This window comes from Lutjanus erythropterus, chromosome 7 (genome assembly GCF_056507025.1).
Source record: "Lutjanus erythropterus isolate fLutEry1 chromosome 7, fLutEry1.hap2, whole genome shotgun sequence".
NCBI lineage: Eukaryota > Metazoa > Chordata > Actinopteri > Lutjaniformes > Lutjanidae > Lutjanus > Lutjanus erythropterus.
Window position 1 is genome coordinate 20,454,588 of NC_139323.1, and position 23,215 is coordinate 20,477,802.

At 38.0% G+C, this 23,215-nt stretch overlaps 1 protein-coding gene across 1 annotated transcript in view; it reads right to left on the bottom strand.

Moving 5' to 3' along the window:
* The window catches only part of LOC146323959 (homer protein homolog 3-like), a 67,762-nt gene that overhangs the window by 38,448 nt on the left and 6,099 nt on the right, over positions 1-23,215 (bottom strand). Inside the window, exon 2 of the mRNA XM_084723135.1 lies at positions 3,040-3,196. Coding sequence (XP_084579261.1) covers positions 3,040-3,196 — 157 coding nt within the window. The remainder of the gene's footprint in view (positions 1-3,039; positions 3,197-23,215) is intronic.

The following is a 23,215-nucleotide window of genomic DNA, read 5'->3' on the forward strand; positions in this document are numbered from 1 at the left end:
TTTGAAAAGTTTTACCACATTTGTGGCCACCTTCAGTTCGCTATACTCTGTGATACTCTCTCACCCGGATGTGCTTCCAGGTATCGAAATTTGGCACAGTTTGATATAACGTGAACTGCTGATGATATTTGGTTGGAAGCAAATTTGGTTGGTGTCAGGCGGCTTCTGAAATTTATGTGCCAAATGAAAAATCTACCCGCATTTGGTGCTATGCGGGTGTCAATTTTGGACCCTGTATAAAGTTGTGCCAAGTTTGAAGAAATCACTTTCTTGAGATATTGCGTTCATAAGAATGGGACGGGCGGACAAACGACCCGAAAACATGATGCCTGTTGCTGGCACAGAGGCAAAAAAATATCTTTGTCCTTATTATTTTTTTAGGGCTTATATGATGGGGGGAACAACGAGAGGAACATTAAGAATTTCTTTCCCCTTTAAATGCCAAATTCATTACAGCCTGTTATCTTTTATTTGTATGTACTTGACCAGGAGAAATGCTGATTTTCATCTGATTATCAACAAGCCAATGATCCACTCTACAGCAGTTCATTACAGTAAACAGGCTCTGTGGTTTTCTTTATGCTCATTAGCCACAATAAATAACATGGAAACATTAATACCTCAAGTCACATTTGGATTATGTCGTCCTCAGAATCTGGAGCCTTTGCAGTCGTGTCATTTACACTTAAAAGGAATTATGGAGTTACGGAGGTCTACTGAAGAACTGTGCATGCAAACATAAGTAAATAAATAAACAAATGAATAAATAAATCAATCAGTAAATAAAAATATATAACAAGCAGGCCAGAGGAAGAGCTAAGTGAAAAAGCTTGTTGTGGTGTGCGATGATCTGTTCAGTCGTACTCTCAAGTGAACAGTCTGATGAGGCAGATTTGTTGCCAAGTGTAGATTTCTTTGGTCTCTCTTCCAAAAGCCTTGAGTCTCATGGCGGTAAATTGGCACGATTGGCTGATAACTACAAAGAGCAGTTGTTTCTCATTTTGGTGCTAACAAGATCTGCTGCTAGCATTTGAACTCCCAGGTGCTTTTCCGTTGTTGTGGAAGTGGTGTTACCGATGTGGGTGAGTTATAAATATTCTGCTGACAATGTGCAACTCCTCCGACTACTAATGCATCCCCACCCATGACAGCCACAACCAAATGGAAAACAGATTTATTTCCCTTTCTTTGAAGAATCTCAGGATAAGGTGCGCAGAGTGGGGATATGGTACTACACAAATAGAGTCCCTTCACCAGTGTACTACTAACACTATGTGAGGGAAATACGATTAACTCACTGCTGACTGCAACAAGGTGCAGTATGTCACTACACAAGTTCAATAAAAGGTTGATTTGATTTTTCTCGCCTTCCCACTGCTTCTCATGCTGCCTTCATTTGACAGAAACAAAATAATCTAGGAAAAAAGTATAGTATAGAAAAGTAATCTCCAATGGATACTTAATTTTCTTCTCAATGACCCCAAACAATTCCCCACAAATAAAGGACAAATGGGAGGTTGAAATGAACACAGATAAATCCACTTCATACCTGGAGGGAAGTTTACAGGGAAGCACATCGAATGATCAGTTCTAACACTTAGAGGGAGTTCAAATGGAAACTCATAATAAGATACTTCTGAACCTCACAAATAAAAGCACAGTGGACCAATTCAGACAAGTGCCGGAGAAAATGTGGGCCACAAAATGCAAACGCTCACACAGAAGTCGAGTTATTTCTGCAAGGATCTGTTAAGACGCTCTGAGGCAAATGTTCCTCCAAGATATCCCAAGAGATCAAAAGATGGTGCAATTCATAACCACTTTTTTGTCCTTAATGAATTAATGTATTTAGTTTTCAGATATATGTATATGTAGTGCATTTTCCAAATATATCCTCCACCTCCTCTGATTTTATGTACATCCTATTATACTTTTTATGTACTTGAACTAAAACTGTACATAAAAGTCAGCTGGAATTTTTGTACAGATAATGATGGAGAAACTGACGTGACATCAAAACCATACTGCATGTAAAGAATGATTAAGTAAATATAAAACAGTCAAAGAAAAATCAAGTTTGTTAAATAGATCACTTGAGACTTAACACCCAATGATAGACAGGAATGGCTATTGAGTAAGGCTGAATGATTTGGAAAAAAAATATCTAATTGCGATTATTTTATCTGATATTGCAACCTCGACATGATTTGCAATATTAAAAGGAATTATATTTTTTAAGTCTTTATTCTCACTGTTATTGTAAAACATTAAAATGATTATGGATCTGTACCAAACAAAGATGTTTTCTTAAGTCTGTGGAAAATAATGTGTAGACCAGGACGTCTTTGCAGCACCACAATATTTAATTTAAAATGATATTCTGACACATATTCCTCCCATTAACAAATATTGCACCTCCTCCGATATGAAAACTGCAACAGTCCATATTGCAATATTGATAAAATTGAGATTAATTGTTCAGCCCTAGTATGGACAAACAATACTGATATTGGTATTAATGTCATGTTACATAAACAGTTTGTGAAAAATGTAGCTAAATTCAACAACTCAGGAAACAATTAAACTTGATATTTCTGCAAAAACAGTAATAATGAATAACTTGAATCTTTTCACATCATGTCTTAATTTTTGCACTGAATATGGGCAAGTAATATCAATAACAGGAGGTTAAGTATTAGTATCGAAAAGCACTATCAGTATAAATATAGCTTTTTCCATCTGTGATGATAAAACAGACTTCTGAAAACTGTGGTTCAGAGAACGATTTATCGGCCACCTGTTTAACGTTTGTCCTCTCAGAAGAATCTCAGCAGAATTACTTGTTTTTTGTCTCTTGGCCTGAAAATAATAACAGACAACAATATGTGTTTCTGACCTGTGAAACACCACTGAAAAACTTGCATCTCCACTACTTCCGACACAGAGTGGCCGTTGTGTGAGCTGTTAATACTGTGAACATATGAAGTAGCATTTACGCACGTTTATCTGTGTAGTCATGTATGTATGGTGGGCTCTAACCTTAGTGCCGCCCACGCTGATGATGCGGTAGACGCTGCGGCTGGCATCATAGAAGAAGGACACGGTGACGGCGTGTTTGCTGGCTGGCAGCCAGTTGCGTTTGGTGGCCGGGTCGATCTGGAAGACATGAGCTCTGGCACTGAAGATGGGCTGCTCCCTTTAAAACACACAACAATAAAACAGAACATATTAAATCGGTGTTACTGGTGATTTACACAAAACCACAGAGCCCTCCTCTCTGCAGAAGAAGAGAATCTTTGCTAAGCTGCCTCTGTTTACGATGGAAGCCTATTTCTACCAATGTGATGAAAAACAAAACATCCTGTTAGTTTTTATAATGGGAAAAGTTCTCGTTTTCTCTTAACTGCTTCAAAATAATGACTTACATCTCAAAATAGCGAGACACTTTCTCAAAATAATGACTTAATATCTCAAAATAATGAGAAACCTTCTCAAAATAATGACTTAATATCTTGAAAAAATTACTTAGTATCTAAGTCATTAGAGAAGGCCATTATGCCATTATTTAAGCCCTCAGTTTCTCTGACTTGTGTGACTTTCTTCTGACTTTACAGGATATTTTTTCTTTCATCATACTGGCAGGAATGGGCTTGTTTACAGTACTCATCTGTGTTTTAAATATCGTCTTAGCTGGCCAGTGTTTTGCTGCATTATAGTTTAATTAATTAAATGTCCATTGGGGAATACAAAAACAAATACATTTCAGCTGCTAAATGTACCCAGTAACCAGGTAGAGGTATGGAAAATCACATCAAACCACACATACACTGATGAACAAGCATACATATCTGTTTTATAACTACATCTGTATTTTTTAACTGATATCTGACATTTAAATAATGACAGTCATGATCATCTGAATTGTAATTTACCAGACATTTCACTTAAAAGTTAGAAAATAACTCTTTTAGATATTTTTAGAGATAGTTATGCCGACAAATTCCAGAACATGTTTCTGGGTGTTGTAAGAGTATCTGTGCAGCAAGAATGTCATCGGTTCTCCATTTTTGGACAAACCAGAAACCAGGGAAATATTTTGCATGTTTTTTTGTTTTCTTTATTGAATTCGGCAGTGTTGTTTTCCATTAGTTTGTGCTTTTATTGTTCCATGAGCACCAGCTGTCATTGGTGCAGTAGTAATCTCTCAGATGATGACTTCTCCATAAAAACAACATGACTCAAATTTGTTTCAGTAACACTTTAGAAAGGTAATTCTTACATTTTGTAGTGCAGAGCAGAAATAAGTGTACTCCTTTGCAAAAAGAGATGTGTTTTGTGTTCACCCAGGCCTGAAAAGAGAGAAGCCTGGGCTGTTTTTAAGAAAGAACTTTAAAATTAACCCAGTGATGATTTATTTGAACAATGAGAAAACAGACCAGATTTAATATATAAATGATTGATAACAGAACAAATGAAAACATAACATAAGAACATGAGTGTTAGCATTACAAGCATACCTTTTAGCGTGCACCTCATTTGATTAAATGCTATTAATCATTTTTTTTAACAGTGTGTGTCAGTTTCTGAGGGGGAGGAATCAATCTGTTTTCTGCCTGAACTCTTCATTTGTCACTCAGCGCCATCGAGGTGAGCCCGAGGTCGAATATTACACGTTAGAATAAATCTGTCTGCATGTGACACTCCTCACTGAGCCAGTTTCTCTGTGGAGAGAGAAACTCACCTCAGGGGCTCTGAATATAGAGATGAGCCGACAGTCTCTGACTCTCAGTCCAAGTCTAGTGCAAACTCTGTCACCTTTATTAAACACTAATCTAAAAGGGCTTTAGTTCAAATTCTAAAATCGTTTTTTCCTTTTCCTGTATTTTTACTGACTGTGATTTTACTGGCAGAGATTTTGAGACATCTGTCACTGAAACGTAAACAACACAAGCAGATCTGTTCACGGTGCTCAAATTTTTAAAAATGGCAACAGCAACATGTCTTTCCAGAAATAATGTTGCAGTTTCTCTGATGTAACCAGCAGTTCATGTGATAATTGATTATTTTCAAAGCTTGTTATCAGAACTAAAAACTCTTCACAGCCAAGTTGTGGATAATCCTGAATTACTGGGACACATCTGAAATGTATTTTTCATTGCTCTTGAGAACCACATCCTCCATTTCTCTCCATTTTACTGGGATGGCAGCAGAACTGGCAGCAGATATCTGAAAAACTTGACAAATAAAACCAAACCATCCTATTCTGCTGCTCTGAATCTTTGTCTGTGTGCTCTCAAATGTGGACTCAGACTGAAAGGGTACTTGTCCGTTGTTCAGATGGACTATTGTTTGAAAACCCCAGTAGTCTGAAAAAATGTCCCACTGGACCAAAAGCCCCTTTGTCTGACAGCGTGTTAAGGTACATCCACACCGTGAACGGTAGCTATAACAAAAGCGATGCGAGTAACCTTCTGTAAACATGGTCACTTGGCGTGTCCCCGCTATGTCTGTGAAAATGTCTCGCCTTTTTATGAACTGTTACTGCTGCATGTTGCACAGAGAAACAAAAAGCATAAGACGGGAGGACATTGGAGAATCCGACCCTCCGTTACAAAAGTGTTACTTTCATATGAGTCAACATTAATTTGATGGCATCCAGGTGATCATCAAAGTAAGTACCCAACATACTTCAGAGACCCAATCAGCACCAAGACGGTCTGGCAGTGATGAAATGACACTTTTTATGTGCAATTTTCAGCCCAATATTAGGTTATACAGGCATTTTGTAAGTTGTAGGCTATACCCTGTAAGTTCAGCTGTCTGTAGGGATGTAACAACACCAAAAACTCACAGTACGATAATACCACAATAAAAAGTCCACAATATATTTATCATGATATCAAAAAACAAGAAAAACTATGACTTGAAAAAAATAAGTGCTGTGTACACCAAAAATTAGCAGTCATGACCTGAGCATGTGTAAAAAGTTAGCATGAACCGAAAGTGATCTCAAAGATATCATTCGTAACTTCACTGTCATTATTATTACATTTGTGGTGTGGACACTGTCGCCCACTTGAGTTGGACCGATTTCTGAAAAATTATATTTATAATTATAGTTATTGTTCTTGGCAGGGACAGCCATTAATCCCCAAAACAAAAGCCCATTGCCCCAAAAATACACACTCTCCCTGCAATTGTAAGATCAGTGACTGTTGGCCCTCTCCATGGTGCTGAATCGGGGATAACCATTAATAGATTATCTTTCTGGCTTTAGGGTTTGGGTGTTAGTGAGAGTAAGAGTGTGCATTTTTGGAGCAAAGGGCCCTCTTGTTTTCATTATAACAGGCTGTAAGAAAAACTGTCTTCTAATCCAATTTTTCAGACAACTGAAATTTCAAAATAATGGACCATCAGAACAATGGCATGGCGCCAAATTAAAAGCCCTCAGATTTTGTTGTGTGCTCTCTCAAATCTTTTGTTTTCAATATACCTCCACAATGTTTGCATTTTAATTACAGTATGCATATAAATATACTATCTTTAAGTAGTGTTTTTGGATTTTTAAGAGAAAGCAAAACAATGCAGCTAATTAGCTTTATTGTGCTGCTTTTAATGTATTCACATTTATCCTAAAATGGAACACTGATCAAAGCCAAAAGGCTAAAACATCTGTACTGATGGTTAAAATGAGCTGAATGTCATTACTATCTCATTATGTTCATCTGTTTGAGTGCGAATCATTAACTTGTTTGGCACTTTGGGAACAAACTCTTCCACTGGGCATGCAACAATGATAGAAAAACTATAAATAGAGACAAAAATATTCCCAATTTCCAAATGCAATTGTGCTTTTCAAGGACCTTGAGGTCACTGATGCTCTCCTGATGTAATGAGACTATTGGTGCAAATGACGCTGAAGATTTGCTAACCGCTAGCAGTCCAATTAGCCATCCCGCTCTCTTTGAAGAACTGTACACTCGCTGTGGGGACTAACAGTGGATAGAGGCTCCCAGGACGATGAGGAACTGTACGGGCACTTTGGTGGATTCATGCAACATTACACGGCTAATAGAGTTTGCATAATGTTAATGCATGCAATGAGCCATTCCCATAGCAAGTCAATTATATACTGACATTAATGAGGATAATGTGTGCTGGGAGGAGGCTCTGTTCTTTGTCTAAGCAAGAGAAATAACCATTTATATAGGTCAGCACTGGCTATACGAAGCATTGTTCCCACTGGATTTGGTTGGAATTACTTTACATTTGCATACAAACAATAGTCCTTATTGTTTCAGCACAGATTACTGAAGCTACAATTGACAATAGAGAATAGCAGCACAGCAGAGGAAGCAGATTCAGGTCCAGGACGGCTGCAAAATATCACTGACTGATGACATAAATATGGATCCAAATTACTTGAACAACAAGAAATCACTGATTTCAGTTTAAATATTCTAATAACTACCCTTCCAGTTTCTCGCAGGAGTTGGACAAATACTGTCGTTTGCTTGCTGCGGCCACATAAATGTCATTTTCTGTGATAGTTGGTCAAGGACTCAGAAACAGCAAGCATAAAAAGGTGGATCTGTATGTGGAATTCATTTATAAAACTCATCTGACCTTTGAGTTCAAGGCTGTTTAATGATAACTGTTAAGGTTGCTACTTGGCGCTATATTTTTCTTTACAAACATTGCTGTGAGGGCTGAAATAAACTAATCTGCTTGCTCTAGTGTGGAAGATTCACATGCATTTATTGGCAGAATTTGGCAGAAATAGTAGTAGGTTTTCAATAGTGTTTTTGTTACCTTAGAATAAGAACAGGTTCCACCGCCATGTTTCTACAGAGGCCCATAACGGACAAAGCGGTACTGGCTCTAGATACATGCTTTCACTTTTTGTACAAAGTTTTGCAGCCACTGTAGGTTGTCCTACACCAAGAGTTTTCAATCTGAGCAGCAGTCCCTTCTGTTGGGGCACAGAGCCACTGCAGGTGGGCTGCGGATAACCAGGGGAAAAACATTAAGTGAAATGAAGTTGAATGAATATGATGTATGTAGGTAAAATAAACAAAAGTTTGCTGATGCTATCGTGCTGACCTTTATTTCACTAAAACTCAACTTTTTTTTATTAATTACTTTATCATTAATGATTGATTTTTTATAAATGTGTAATGAGGGATGTGAACATTTTTTGGTTTCTGAATGGGGGCATGCGAGAAAAAATTTGTCCTACACATTCTGACTGGAGCGTGAGACGAGGCGTTAGCAATCTGCAAGCACACCATTAGATGCCATTGAAGCCTACACACTGGTCCTTTAAAGTAACCTTATGGATGGAGTTCGGGTGTACAGTAAATCTATAAAGTATACAGGATAACAAACTCCAGTCAAAGTAAAAGAAAACAGTTATTCATTTATTCATATTTGTTAACGATCTTCTGAAACTATACAGCGAGTAGCTAACTAGCCTGTCTTGCCACGGCTTTGACTTAGAGGCTCTTACATTTAGTTTTATCCTTCTTCACTGGACATGAGCCCAATTAATTCAGTGCTGCCAACTGGAAAGAAGTAACTCAGAAAGTTCCTTTAAGCCATGAATTCTTTATATAGTTCCTTTTCCACAGCAGATATTTTTACATGTTTGGAGGTAAGGTGTAATCAATAATATAGCCCTTCAACTCATAAAACATGCTGTTATTTCTATGCAGTATGAATTATTTTCACCTATTATTTCAATATCTCTGCACACTGGGGTCCCTAAAAAGTATTTGAGTGTCATAAATTGGGTCTGACTGGAAAGCGGAGACCATTTCATTGTAGTGAGACCTTCTCTGAAACATGACCTCAATGTATAAACAGAACTACAGTGACCTCTAGGAAAATCACAGCCTCGTGAAACTTTACAACAAACTAGAGACCTAGAGCATTCAGAGGATGCATGACTTTCTGAAGTATATTGACAATAAGGGGGTCTTTGAGAAACCCACAGAAGTGTATACCATCCAATTGTTTTTTCTATGGTGTTCCTCAAGGTCTTGCTGTCTTAATGTGGTATTTTGGAAGGATTTTTCATCATTTATGAGACATTATAGAACATGGGAATGTCCAGCGTATATTTGAATCATAATGGTCTAATCGCTTATACACTATTAATTTTCAAGATGTGACTACACACCTAAAGAAAACACAATATTTATTACAGATTTATGACTAGAAAAACATGACACACAGTGCTGTATCATAATTAATTCAAGTTCCCAGCTCTTCTATGTGTGTCGAAACTGTCGACTTGCTACATCAACCCTGGTAAGCGGGTGGGGTGGAAGAAAAGAGGTTAATAAGTTCCAGTGTCCTGCTGCTGGGCGTACTGGCTCTCTGTCATGGCTAACTAGGACACTTAAATGGAATGAAGCCATTAAAGTTTTTATTTTTACCTGTGCTTTTCCCTCTATAGCAAGCCAAAACGTCTGCCAATAAAAAAGACTGAAAAGAGCAGCAACTAGCACAACCACCAACAGAGAGGTGTTCGATGCTGCCAAACTGTCCTTTTTATGTTAACGGTGCAGTAATTAACGTCCTGCTGCTACAATACATTTGTTGGTATCATAGCAGCAAAATAACACAGTTATGTGTCCTCTTTGACTAAATCTTGCACGCACTATTTTATACTGCACTGGTAAGTGTTTGGACTGTAGTTTACAGTTGTTTAATGAGTTTTCATCATGTATAGATTTGTTCTTACACCTCAATCACAAACAGTGCTCATATAAAGTATTGTGTGCAAAGTTTTTCTACCAGACAAGCACTGATAAGAGATCCTAAATATTTTCAAACTGAATGCACTCAAACTTCACAAACAAGTTGCTTTGGATGGCAAACATGGCCACTGCAGCACTGACAGGTAGAAACGGATAGGAGAGTGCACGCACAACTATACCAAAAGAGGGCAGGTGATGAACCGAAAGTGAGCAAATAAACAAGCTCACACACTGCAGGCCTCCAATGTGCACTTATTTAATGTAGCAAAGAAGTGACATTTTGAGCCGTGATCAGTCCCTGCAGGATTTTGTTGGCTTTTCCTAGGATTGTGGCAGTCTAAAATGCCTCATTTCATGGGAGCTTTTCCAAAAATTGTGATGCATGTTGTGATGTTTTTAGGAGTTTTTTTTTTTGCTGTGAAGTTGTAGGAGCAAGTGCCAATTGCAAGGAAAACTTGTGATTTTTTGTACCATTCATTAAAAAGGCTTGTTCCAGGGAATAAAACCACACACAGTTCTGAGTGTTCTACCAAAAAGCCTCAGGATCACAAAAATCCTACCAAAATATACGTTATTTGTAACTGAAGAAGTGCACAGAGGTTATTCCACAAAGAAGCAAAATCCTTTTGTAGCTCAAACTCAGTCAAAACAGCTGGTACAAAATTATGAAATACAGAAGTGCAGAGAGCATCGATGAATGTCAATAACACTGACACTTTGTGTTCTTCTTAGTGCCCTTGACAAAATAAAAATAAAAAATTAATACAGAAAATAATAAAAAATTGAGTTGGTTAATGGAGACGTACAGTTGTTGTGATCGCAACTTCCTGGAGGGACTGTATACTGCTCTTCATCAGACTCTCACTGCAAACACTACAGAACTGTTGCAGGCACATGTACAAGAAATAAAGACTGCAGGAGGTTAAAAAGACAAATTTAGCAACAAAGTTGTAAAGGTGGCATCACTTGGCCGGCGAAATACGTAGGCTTGATTCCCTCAGCTACTTAGGTTGTTTCTGACTGTAACCCAATTATACCTACAAATAAACAACCAACCCCTGTTACTGACAGGGCGTCTGTAGGGCAACATGAAGCCTTCAATCACTGCATCAAATTTCCCAGCTTCAGCATTTATGTGCATGAGTTATCATCTCTATCACCTTTAACAGCCACTGCGCAATTGCCCTTGAGCAAGGCCATTTTACCATCAATTTATCAGGGAAAATATGTTATGTCAAACAGCAAAGAGCTGTAGCCATAATGATATGAATGTGTGTAATTCTGTGTAAGCAACAGAACTATTTTTCTTCAATTTAAGGAAGATATTCTTTTCACATAGGAAAAAGGTTTGTGGTAAACCTCAACATTTATCTCACTGTCAGAAGGTAAAATAGTCTTCAAAACATTAGACACGAGTCAAGCAAATTAACAACACCATGAAAGTGCTTAATTAGACTCAATAACTAATTATCTTGCTGCATAAATGATAACCAGGACGTTAAATAAGCCAATAAGCCAAAATAAATAAAAATTAACATCAAAGTAAAAGAGCTTCTGTCAGGATATCATATTCTCATCTTAATGAGAAACGATGAGTGACTGCTCATCAGCTCCCAGCCGTCACAGCGGATCACACAGAAATTAACGTCCCGTCATTCATTTGGCCCCTTCTTGACGTCGCCCTGTGAAAAGCCCGTCAAGCTAATCAGCTCAGACAGGATGCATCACGTCGAGGTTTGATGATATGAGCAGATTAAAACTGGATTAAATTCCTCCTGAGGTGAGGGAGAGCAAACGCAGCACAGCAGCCTGACAGTCGCAGGCGCAGCCTTGTCTAAAGTAATGCGGTGCGGTGGAGAGGAGTGCAGCCTGATGTGCTGCAGTGTCGCCTACTTTACACACACCTGAGCCAATTAACATGAGACTGTGTAGTTCTTAATTAAATCAGCTGTTGTTTAAGTAAAATCCTGCACGACGAAGGAGACAGTGATTCGTATCTGACAGCCCTGAAGACCTGAGTGAAGACAAGTGAAATGTTAAACTAAAGTTGGTCTAACCCCACAGGGGACAAGGTTCCAGATTTATGTCCAACACAGTCCTCCACCAAAGCCAAACGCCCTATCTTACAATGTTAAAAAAAAGAGAAACATAATTTGTGTATCTGCCCTGTGATTCAGATCCACTTCAAAATTTAATGGATTCTTCCTTGGCCAAAGCTACACCCTTCTACCAAGTTTCATGAAAATCAGGCCAGCAGTTTTTCCCATAATCGCTGCTGACAAGCAGAACAGCAATGAGAACATAACCTCATTAAGAGCAAGACATTAACTTAAGTAATGTGGCATTATAACGTAAAAATGCTCCATTTCAATTTAAATCTCAAACTAAACATTTTACAACTCAAAGTACATAAATACACTTAAAGATAAGAATATTACTGGATTTACTGAACATAATCATCAGTAGATTTATAATATTAGAGCTGGTTGAAGAGGAGCTACTTTGTCATCATTATATTTTCTAAGTGGGTTAGGACGGTTCATTTAAATATTGGTTAATAGTGGTTGGTCTGTATAGCCAACGTTAGCAGTTGGTTTGTGTAGTTAATGTTAGCGGTTGGTCTGTGCTGAGATCTCCAGAATGTAAACATTTTTTCATGGTATAATGAATTGAATTTGACAGAGATCAGAGTCGTGTTGAGGCTGGTTTTGTGTTGTAACGTGTGTGCACTGCACATGGTAGTATATTGTTCTTTATTTTAAAATGGAGTAGAATAAAATTGCCTTTTGTTTGTACCCTAATTAAGTAGGGTAATCCAGTTACATGTAATCTATTACTCCCTAAGCCTGTTTATATGTTGATCATATACAGTATTTTGAGTATAAAATCTTAATCTGCAAAGTGACTGCTTACTATAGCAATGTGACAGAATAAAGACCACAATATTTTACTATGAAATAAACTTCTAAATTAAATAAAAAAGTTCAGTGCTTGTAAATGTACTGTACATGTTCATACAGCTGTTTCTTGTGTACTGAGGTATACCCACATCCTGCTGTGAGCCAGAGGCCTACATCCAGTGAGGGGGTCATCTGGATCAATTATTGTTAATCTATTCCAGGTCATATATACATCCGCCCATCCATCCCCCTCCATCATACTGTATACAGTCACTGCAACGCATCCATGCATGACTGCAGGGAGAACTGTGTGTTCAGACTACAGCTCAGTAATTAAAGGGGTCAAAACATGACAACATGCTCTTTGAGGTGTAAACTGATTTCAGGATTGAGAATCAAAACTATAATGTCTTTGTATGTCTCATAGTGTCTTAGATGGATGGTTGGTTTTCAATCAAAGTATACTTAGGTTTAATATTGTAAAAAAAAAAATAGAAAAACATAAAATAGAAAAATAAGGTTTCACCAGAAGCTATGAAAATCAGCTGAAAATGCATCGCTCAGAGAGGCAGCTTGGGGAAGCAACACAACACACTTATCATCTAACTGATTAAATTCAGTGCTCAGATTTATTATTTAATTTCAGATCATTCTATTATGAAAATGTTATATCGTGCCTGTCAACTCAGAAAGCACTCTGACCTCCAAACAAACTGACTAACAGACCACTAAAGCATGATGAGGACAATAACAAGCCATGACTTTATAAAAAAAAAAACATCCCTTTGTGCCTTGTTCTGTGTGAAGATACAGATGCTTTTCCTTAACACTAGTTGCAAATTTGAGAGGTATTTCATAATTATAATAACTCACCCAACTAAAACAGTCATAAGTGTGATACGCCCATCACTGTTTTCAAAAGGAATTCCTCTTTTCTCCATCACTGTACATCATTTTACATACGAATTAGAGCTGTAACCAATTATTATTTTCATTATCAATTAATCTGCAGATTATTTAAGATTTTTTGATTATTTAGTCAATAAAATGTAAAAAAAAAAAATAATAATAAAGAATAAATTGCCAACTCTTTTGTCAAAATAGTTGGCAATTAATTTTCTTGCGATAGGCTAATAAATTAATTGACTACTAGTCTTTGCAACTTTTATCATTTGGTTTCTAAAATGTCAGAAAATACTGAAAAATGTCCTGGAGACCAAGGTGATGTTTTCAATTGGCTTGTTTTGTCCAACCAAGACTTCAAAACTCAAAGATATTCAGTTAATCACATGACATTACTCAGAAGAGAAGCAACAAATCCTCACAACTGAGAAGCTCGGATGAAGAATCGTTTACCATCTTGCCTGAAAAATGACCTAAATACTACAAAATTAACAAGAACAACTAAAATCAATTGTCCTTTTTAATCTAGTGTTGCAACATCTACAAAATGCCAGACAATAGTGATGATTTCAGCCTGATGATCATCATATTCAGGTTAATATCCTAATAAATGGGGGGAAAGCAGGAAATCTCAATATTTGAGAGGCTGAAAACAGCCTTTTTTGCCATTCTGCATGAAAAATTACTTATCAATTACCAATTAATTGATTATCAAAATAGTTTAATTGTGTGAGGACACGCACAGCCATTACTCCATACTTTCTCCGGCCTTTTTTTTGAGCCCTGCAGTACTAGTAGTTTTGAGCTGATTTTGTTTGGGAACGGCATACAATAAAAAAAAACAACACTTTTTCATTTAAGTAGAACAGCTAGTGTATTCTCCTTGGGATTTTTTTTTTATTTGTATTCAGGGTCAGAGTGGAGGAGACAGGAAGAGACAGGCAAAACCTGGAAGACACGGGAGACAGAGCTCTGCTGGGATCTGAGCCCAGGCAGGCAGAGAGGGAGGCCAGCGGGAGAACCTGAATCCTCAAGTGTGGCTCAAATCTCTACGGGCACAACCAGTTTTCATGCCTTTCTGAGACATTTTATCTTCCCTCCTGCACGTCTTTGTATTCTTGCACCACACACGTCTGCAGCGGTCTGTCTGTTGCAGGGCGGCTGTCACCGCTGCATCATCTGATGATTCTGATGCGGTGCCAACTGACGGATTTAAAACTACACTCTACCTCAAAAGAACTTCTGAAAGTTTGCCTTAAGAAAACCTTTATTTGATATTCTGCCATTGTTGGAGAATTGAAGAGTAAAGCAGCTGAGCCTGAGCTGATGACTGAAGCTCTAAGTTTTCTTTAATCCACTAACTGTCCTCTACATTCCCCAACGAAAGCACAGCAGTGACACCAGAGAGAGGAGGCGGCACGGGGCCTTGAGGCCATCAGCTACGCTTAACCCTCATGATTAATTAATTACCATAAAGCATTCAGATGAACACAGAGTTATGGGTGTACATACAGGATGAGAGATCTGATGAAATGTCGGACTGAGCCTCGCAAACAGCCCTGTTCCTCCTCCACCGTGTCTCCTGGAGAGGCTTCTGCTGAGCAGGCAGGCTCTCGCTCAGCCTCATATTCATACAGATGAAATAATTCCTCTCAGGAGCAGGAAAATATTACGATGGTATTTGGCTGCTGCCTGCAGCAGAGGCCATAAACAGAGGGGCTGGTATGATAGCTCCATCTGGACGAGCTGGAAGACAGACAGCACGAGAGGGCTGAGTTTTCTACAGAGAGCCATCAGAGAACAAGGAGGCTTTAATACTCTTCTTCTGACCTACGTGGCCGCATTCATCACATGCCTTCATGCTCAGATTTAAATCACTGCTCGGACGTCTTTGACAACGGTTCATTACCTCCTGAAGAAGAGAAATCAGGTATAAATCATATAGATCCAAACAGACAGTGATGTAGGAAAGACAGGCTGCAGCAAAATCAAGACAAATGGTTTCAATCAGGAACTACACATCAATTTTTCTTAACTTGTACTAAGATTCAAACATCAGAATAAGTCAATAATTAAAATGTTTAATAAAATGTTCGATAGTTTCACTACATGTATTAAATACAAACCACATTGGATGGTCACTGATACTCATTAACTGTCCTTAATGATCATTGACAGGTATTAGCAGTTATTAACATCACTGACCATTATTAATGGTCACTGACAGTTATTACAGGTATGAACAGTAACTTACGGTTATTAACCATTATTAATCCACATCCACAACTAATTAGTTAATCAAGAAAACAATTAAAATATTAACTGATAAAGACTTGAATGTTTGGACATATTCATGAATCTTCGAATACTAAATGAAGGAAAGGTGTAGAGCTGTATGTGAGCCATTTTAACACGCATTTGAACTTATTTTGACAAAAAATATAGATAATTTAATACTTCTTGCAGAGCATTTTATATTGTTTAAAACATGACTGGAGGTGGACTGGAGGAGCAGATTAGAATTTCATTATAGTGAATTTGAGAGGTTTCTCTATCTAAGGAATATTCTCTGCATCTCAAATTGTTAGGACTTTTATTTCATGGATTTTTACCTTTTGAGGAAGGAAAACAGACGAGGAGATGGTTGCTTTGATGCGCACAAGTATAGCTTTGTAAACTGAATGCACTGCGGTGTTAATTGGAGTCTCTTTGGGAGTAATCCAGGCTGAATATCTGTTAAACAGTGGACTGGAATATGTCAGACGTTTCACCAAAATGTCTCTGGAGGGCCTGAAAAGCGGCAGCAGTGAGTATCTGCAGATGAGGAGGTTTATATCATTTTTTCTGCTATACGTTTCTCCAGAACAACACACAGGTTTTGCAGAATTTGCAGGTAGTGATTTATTATGAAAGTAATACAAATCAAGCCGTTTCAAGCACTGTGTTAAAATCCAAGTACTTTTTGAACCTTGAAAGCCCTACATTAAAATTCAAGTGTTTTTAAGGATTTCCAACATCTTTACAAATCCTGCAAAAAGCCCTCACACACTTAACAATACAGTGCTGAAGTCTTAAGTTAAAGTGGATGAGATTTGATGAATACAATTACTGGAGATGATCATTTTTGCATTACAATCTTCCTTTTATAGTGAAAAAAACTATTAATATCATGGGGATATGATATTTATTGGTCTTTGTACCAAACAAACATTTTTTTTCTTTCATCTGGAGAACAAGATTTTCAGGCCAGGACTACAGCACTTACTATTATAATGCTGTTTTCTCACACATTTTTCCTCTTTCAGAAACATTTGGTGGTTTGGTTCTGGTTCTGCAATTTGGAAACTGTACATGACCTATTGCGATTAATTGTGGGGCCCCAACCAACAGTTTAAATATTCTCTACTTTCACACTTATACCTCCATTCCTGCTAAACTCAGTGTATTTCTTACTCAGTGTCAAGTTGCCACCATGCGCAAACACACACACACACACACACACACACACACACACACACACACACACACACCATGGTTGTGCTGACTGAGAGCTGTGCGTCTTCGCCCCAAGTCATCACTTTCTAATCCTCTCTCACTGCTCTCTTCATCTCTCCTCTTAACTTTAGAGCCCATTCACCACCCTGAATCTGTGATCTGTGAAACAGGCTGCACCCTCCTGCCTCGCCCTGCAGTCAGACCCCACCACTTGCTTCTGTAGTTGAGAAAATACCCTCAAACTGCCAATAATGGCGCCTATAAGCTCCGCTGGCTGTAAATAGCCTGGAGGGGGGAGGGTGAAGCTGCAAAACTTGCTGCCAAAAATCCTTTTGGTTGTACTTAAAAGCCAGCGTTCACACTTGAAAGAATAAATCAGAAAGTCTGCAGGGGACTGGATGAGGGAAGAGACGACCAAAAGGTTAAGTGAGGGTCAAAGCACCAGCAGTCCTGTGAAGAGACATATACAAGTGACCGAACATACAACTGGGAGTCAAACTGTGTTAATGAAGCTAGTATCAAAAATATTTGTTTTCTGTCATTAAATAACAGCAGCAAGAGTCTCAGTATCACTGATCATGAATTCAATGGCCAATCTGTGTAGTAAGGTCACACAATATTGTTGCTACATTATCCTCATCTTATGGGCTTCAATTCTTATACAGAGAGATTTTTATGCTTTTAAAAGTTTTACTGCATTGTGTAACCACAGATTTATACCCAAGAGCTTGTCTAGACAAAGAGGAAACAGAAATAATGATGCTGTAATTGGCTGATTATTCCCTGAGTCAGAGAAGCAGTAAAAAAATTACTCGTGCTGAAAAAAAAACTTGTTTCGATGCTCAGAACCTTAATACTGTTAATTCAGTGTAAAGAAGGACTTTACATACCTACGAATAATGTAAAGCTGAAAAAAATGTACATTAAAGTCCACCCTTCCCCATCTACACTACACTACACAGATATGGACTACTTCTTTTTCAGGATTCTTATTCTGCACATTTCAATTATTCTTATACTATATACTGTGAGCTGTGTTTTGCAAACTCTCTGGCAAATAATTTGCATAATTCTGCACAAAACTGTACGACTCTTTCATGTATATACACTGTACATATTTTTCAATTTTTTATAAGATTTTTCTTTTATCTTATTGTCAATTTTCTATTTGTGCTTCTTGACTTGAAGTGTTTGCTCTTTCTTCATATTGTTAGAATTATTTTTACACATTTATGTTTGCATACTGGTGTACAAACTGCACTTCAAAATGCCAGCAGGTTAATGCCTTGTAGTTAGTAATTGTACTTTTTTCTGTGTGCAAGATGTCTTGTTATCTTTTATATCTTTATATGTTTGCTTTTCTATATTTCTATATTCTATATTTCTATGTCTGTGTTAGCACATTGGGCTGTGAGAAATGCAATGTATGTGGAAATGACATATAAACAACTTAAACCTTGAACTTAATATTCATTGTTATGCACCAAAAACACCAAGGCACATTCCCCATATGTGCAAATCCACTTGGCAATAACAAACAAGTCAATAATTAGACAAAAATGACAAACTTTGACAGGTTCCAGCTCCTCAATATGTGGAGATTTGCTGGTTTTCACCAATGTATATAATTGCGCAGGAGTTGTTGGTCTTCGGCTGCCTCTATCTGTTAGTTTGTTTGTGTTATTGCGTGACTTTGGGGAATCCAAACTAACCATTTTAAACACCAACGTCACACAACAACACAAACAAGCTAACAGACTGTGCAGCTACCGTGTTCTGCAAGGTAAAGTTACTGATTTGGCCAATGGAGCCTGATTGAGCAAAATAGAGCAATATCTGGCTTTTATAACGGGGGTTTCCCATTGGAAAAGGCTGTCTGATGGCACGGTAAAGCAGTGAAGACATTACAAATTGCTTAACTTCCAACACTGGCACCGTTGCCGAGGGTGTGCCATCCACCGTAGATCATACAGTGACTATGACTAAGTACCTCACACAACCCCACTTAAAAAAATCCTAACTATCCCTTTAAGTTCATATGAAGTTTCAGTCAGACTTAGTCATATTAAGTGGATATCTTCCAAAGTTACAGTTCTGTTAGTTCAGAAGTTCCTCTTTTTGTTTCCTTGCTGAGTGAGGGACAGTAACACAGTGAAGGAATACTGTACTTAAAAGAAAAGACCTATTGATGCTTTGGTTAAGCTTTGAAGCACATTTTTACACAGAACAAGGACTTTATGGATTTTGTCCCCCATGACTTACATTAAAATCACTTTAACAGCCCATGTGGGCAAGAGGAACACTTAGAAAGACTAAATACTGTTTTAATTAACATATGGACGTGAATATATGAAGTGGAGATGTAACATTGTGAAGGCTGCAGATGGTCTGATGTAACTTTGTTTTATGCAACAACTGATAATATATTATTCAGTTTCAAGTATCTCTCCAACTGAGAAGAGAAAATTTTGTATTGGAGAGGGTGAGAAGCTGCCTTATCTACAGATATTTTATAACAGTAATGTTCAAGTATTCACAGCCATGTTTGGCCTGTCAGGTTGAATACCACGTGTTGACCCACAAGCCTGGAAAAAGAGTTAATTTCAGCCCAAATGAGAGCGTCGGCTGAGTGCTTCAGCACAGCATCATTTTTCACCATTAAGACACAAAAAACTGGAACTCTGCTGCGGTTTTTCAGCCTCTAGGGACTGTCACGTTTCTCACGGACAGGAAAAGTGTTTTTTTCTGTTCTTCTTTTTGGCAGTTTGGGTTCGTTCCTCTAAAAGCATTTCTCCTTTAAGGGTCTGCTTCCTCTGACCTCTGAGAGTAAGTAAGCCTCGTGTCCACATTCCTGAGCCAGCGAAAGTGTCTGGCCCAGTCCGGCAACATGACACGCTACAACTACATACCAAAATAGCATGGCAAGGGGAAACACTAACTGTACTGTGGCTGCTCAACAAGTCAACAAACCTGCAGCACAAACCACAACATACATGCTGCAGAAGTAAGGAAAGATTTGAAGTAAAATAAGATATTGACTAAACTACACAACCACAAGCCTTATTGTCTGTCATAACACTTCAAAGGTGCCTGAAATGTGAGCAATGCTTGTGTTAAACGACAGCACGGCACTTCGCTTATCTGAAGGTCAGCTCCTCTTGCAGAAGTCTGAGTGATAACTTAGTGTCGAAGGTGACACAAAACCAGAGTGTTTTCTGTACTCAGGATATGAAGGTCAGGGGAGGAAGACAGAGAAAGATCCTCTGACGGCACCGCTATTCACTTTCATGCCAATAAAACATGGTGAAATGAAGTGAACAGAAAGAGAGTGAGCCGAGACGACTGTTTATTCATGCAGTCGAGGATGTCTCCAAAGCACCAATTAAGAAGCCGTTCCCCCCGCAGACAGGCTGGTTTCTCCTTGGCCAGGAGGACGCAGGTAGTTTTATGTCGCAGATTAACTGATTATGTTCCCACTGAAACCAAAGTTTAAACGTCCTTTGAGCTGCAGAGGGAGGCTAAACGGTGACGTTAACTTTCAACAGTCAATGGGATGATATGGACGGCAGCAATATCATCATTCCCCCATATGACTCCTCTGTAATTAAGTAGATAGATGATCATACTGTGACCTACCTTCTCACATACTCTAGCCTATATATACACTTCAATAACGGCTGTAACAAGTGGTTATACCACAACTTTCTTAAATGTTTCAGAGTTAAGGGAATAGATAATTTAAGGCAATCATACTGGCCTTTTTTCTGAGTTAGATGAGACGATTAGGGCTGCAACTAATAATTACTTTCATCATCAATTAATCGCTCGATTATTTTCTCGATTAATCGACTAATAATTGTTCGTTTTAAAATGTCAGAAAATGGTAAAAAACTTCAGTCAGTGTTTCCCAAAACATAAGATGATGTCCTCAAGTCTTGTTTTACTCACAACCCAAAGATATTCAGTTTACCTTCATATAAGAGTAAAGAAACAAAAAAAAACATATTTAAGAAGATGATATCAAAGAATTTTGACTTTTTTCAAAAAATTTTACTCAAACATTAATTGATTATCAAAATAGTTGGTGATAAATTTAATAATCGATTAACCAATTAATCCTTGCAGCTCTAGAGACAATATTGTTATGTCTGTGTTAAAGGTGTGAGGCTACAGGACATAATAACTTAGCTTAGCTCAACTGGAAGTCAGGAGACTTAGCTATAATCTTATTTGTCTAATCACAAATAGAGCTGTAAAAATGGTAGTCTGTGGTTTTAGGCAGAGTTACATGTTCTATTTTGTATTTGACAGCTGAGCACAAATTAAACTGTTGTCCATCAAGAAGTAGTCACAGCCACAGACAGTAGAATAAGTGGACAAGGCAACAGTGACATCACCCACTGGTTTGTCGACTGCCATTTTACAGCCTCAACGTTGGGATTACGAGGTAAACACCTTGTTTTTGCAACCAGAGCATGCACAGTACCGATAAGAGCTTCAATCTGGCAGGCTGACATACTGTAAGTTGGGTGGTGCTTGGTTTTGGCTCGTCCGGTCAGCAGGACATATGGCAGCCTGCCTGCTCGCAATCTTTTTCATATTGCAACTAAACAGTACACTAAAACATGTTAATGAAAATATTTTAAAGTCCCTGTAAAGGAGAAAGGGAGTTTTTCTTCTGAACATATTACTTACTTACTTTTAATTTTATTTTGGAGCATTCAATCTGAAACAGGCAAAGCAAGGCATAAAAATATAATCCTTTCTCTGTCCTCCGTCTGATGACTCAAACAGGTCTGGACATGTCCAATCAAGCTGCTAGGAGACTCCATGTTTGAGGTCGCCTTCAGGACATAGTGGTGTTTGACACTGAGACAGTGGAGCAGACACACCCTCAAACTGTTGATTTTTTCATGATTTTGAGACCTAATTTTATATACTTAGCCATTTTTAATAACTGAAATTTGTCTGGGTGGTTAACAACATGTTTCTGTGGTGTGACAAACTCAGAACTCATATGTATTGTTACTTTACAAGAATCTTGACCTATATCTTATCATTAACATCTAGTTCAATAGTTTCATCTGATTTTTGTGGCTCAAAATTGACTCATTGAAAATGAAGGTAGTCCCACCCTAAAGGATTCCTTGATTTAGTCTAAAAAACATCTACACGAACAACATGCTGTATTGAAGAAGACCTGAAACTGGTGATTGAGACTATAAGCTTGTTAGGAAAATGTTTACTGAGGTCAAGAGAGAGGTAGAGTCATTTTCTCCAAAGGCTCTCACCTCTGCTGGATCTCCAGAAATGTTGAACTACAGTTAATCTGATACTCCACCTTTTGATATATGTTTTTTACTGTGTATTTTACAGTGTGGAATGGCTGTGGTTAGCTTGGCTTTGAGTCAGTTGAGTTATTGTATGTCTCTCGAGGATCTCAATTTTGTGGTTTTATACTTTCAAACCACTGCATGTCAGTCACGTACACCACTATACTCGATATCTTTGACAGCTGCAGTTACTTTGAAAAATCAAGGTCTGACGTGCAAAAAAAACCCCAACAACATCCAAAATATGAGGAACCGTTAAAGCGTTTGAAGAGTCCAACAGTATATGAAGCAGCCAAGCTGCAATGGAGCAACTGACAGGAGGACAACATGATGGAAGAGACACCAGGCAACGACAACAAGAGGAGGAGAACGTGCTGACAACATCTGCACACCAAAGACAAGAATCAAACCTCTGCTCTGAGAATCAGATCTTACACTTAACAACAGTGCAGTTAGAATTACAACAGATACAGAAGAGAGGATAAACATTATGGGGATGAGGGTGGATTTTGTTCAGAGGCAGATAAATGTTTGATGAAGTAGGGATGGGCGGATTGATCCCCAAAGTATCAAAAGTACAAATGCTGATGTTGTACTGTAGAATATCAACCAGAGCTAAAAGCATGAATACACAAAATCTCTTTCTCAATTTCATGATGTAATGTTGACTTTTCCATTTTCACTTAGTTAGGGTTTTTCTCAAATAATGTCTATATTCAGACAAAGTAATACATTATGCAGCATTTAAGCAGCTTTTGCTGAATAAAGGTAAAGGTATCAATAACTGTCATCTGGCGCTCAGTTTTATTTGGGAGGAGAT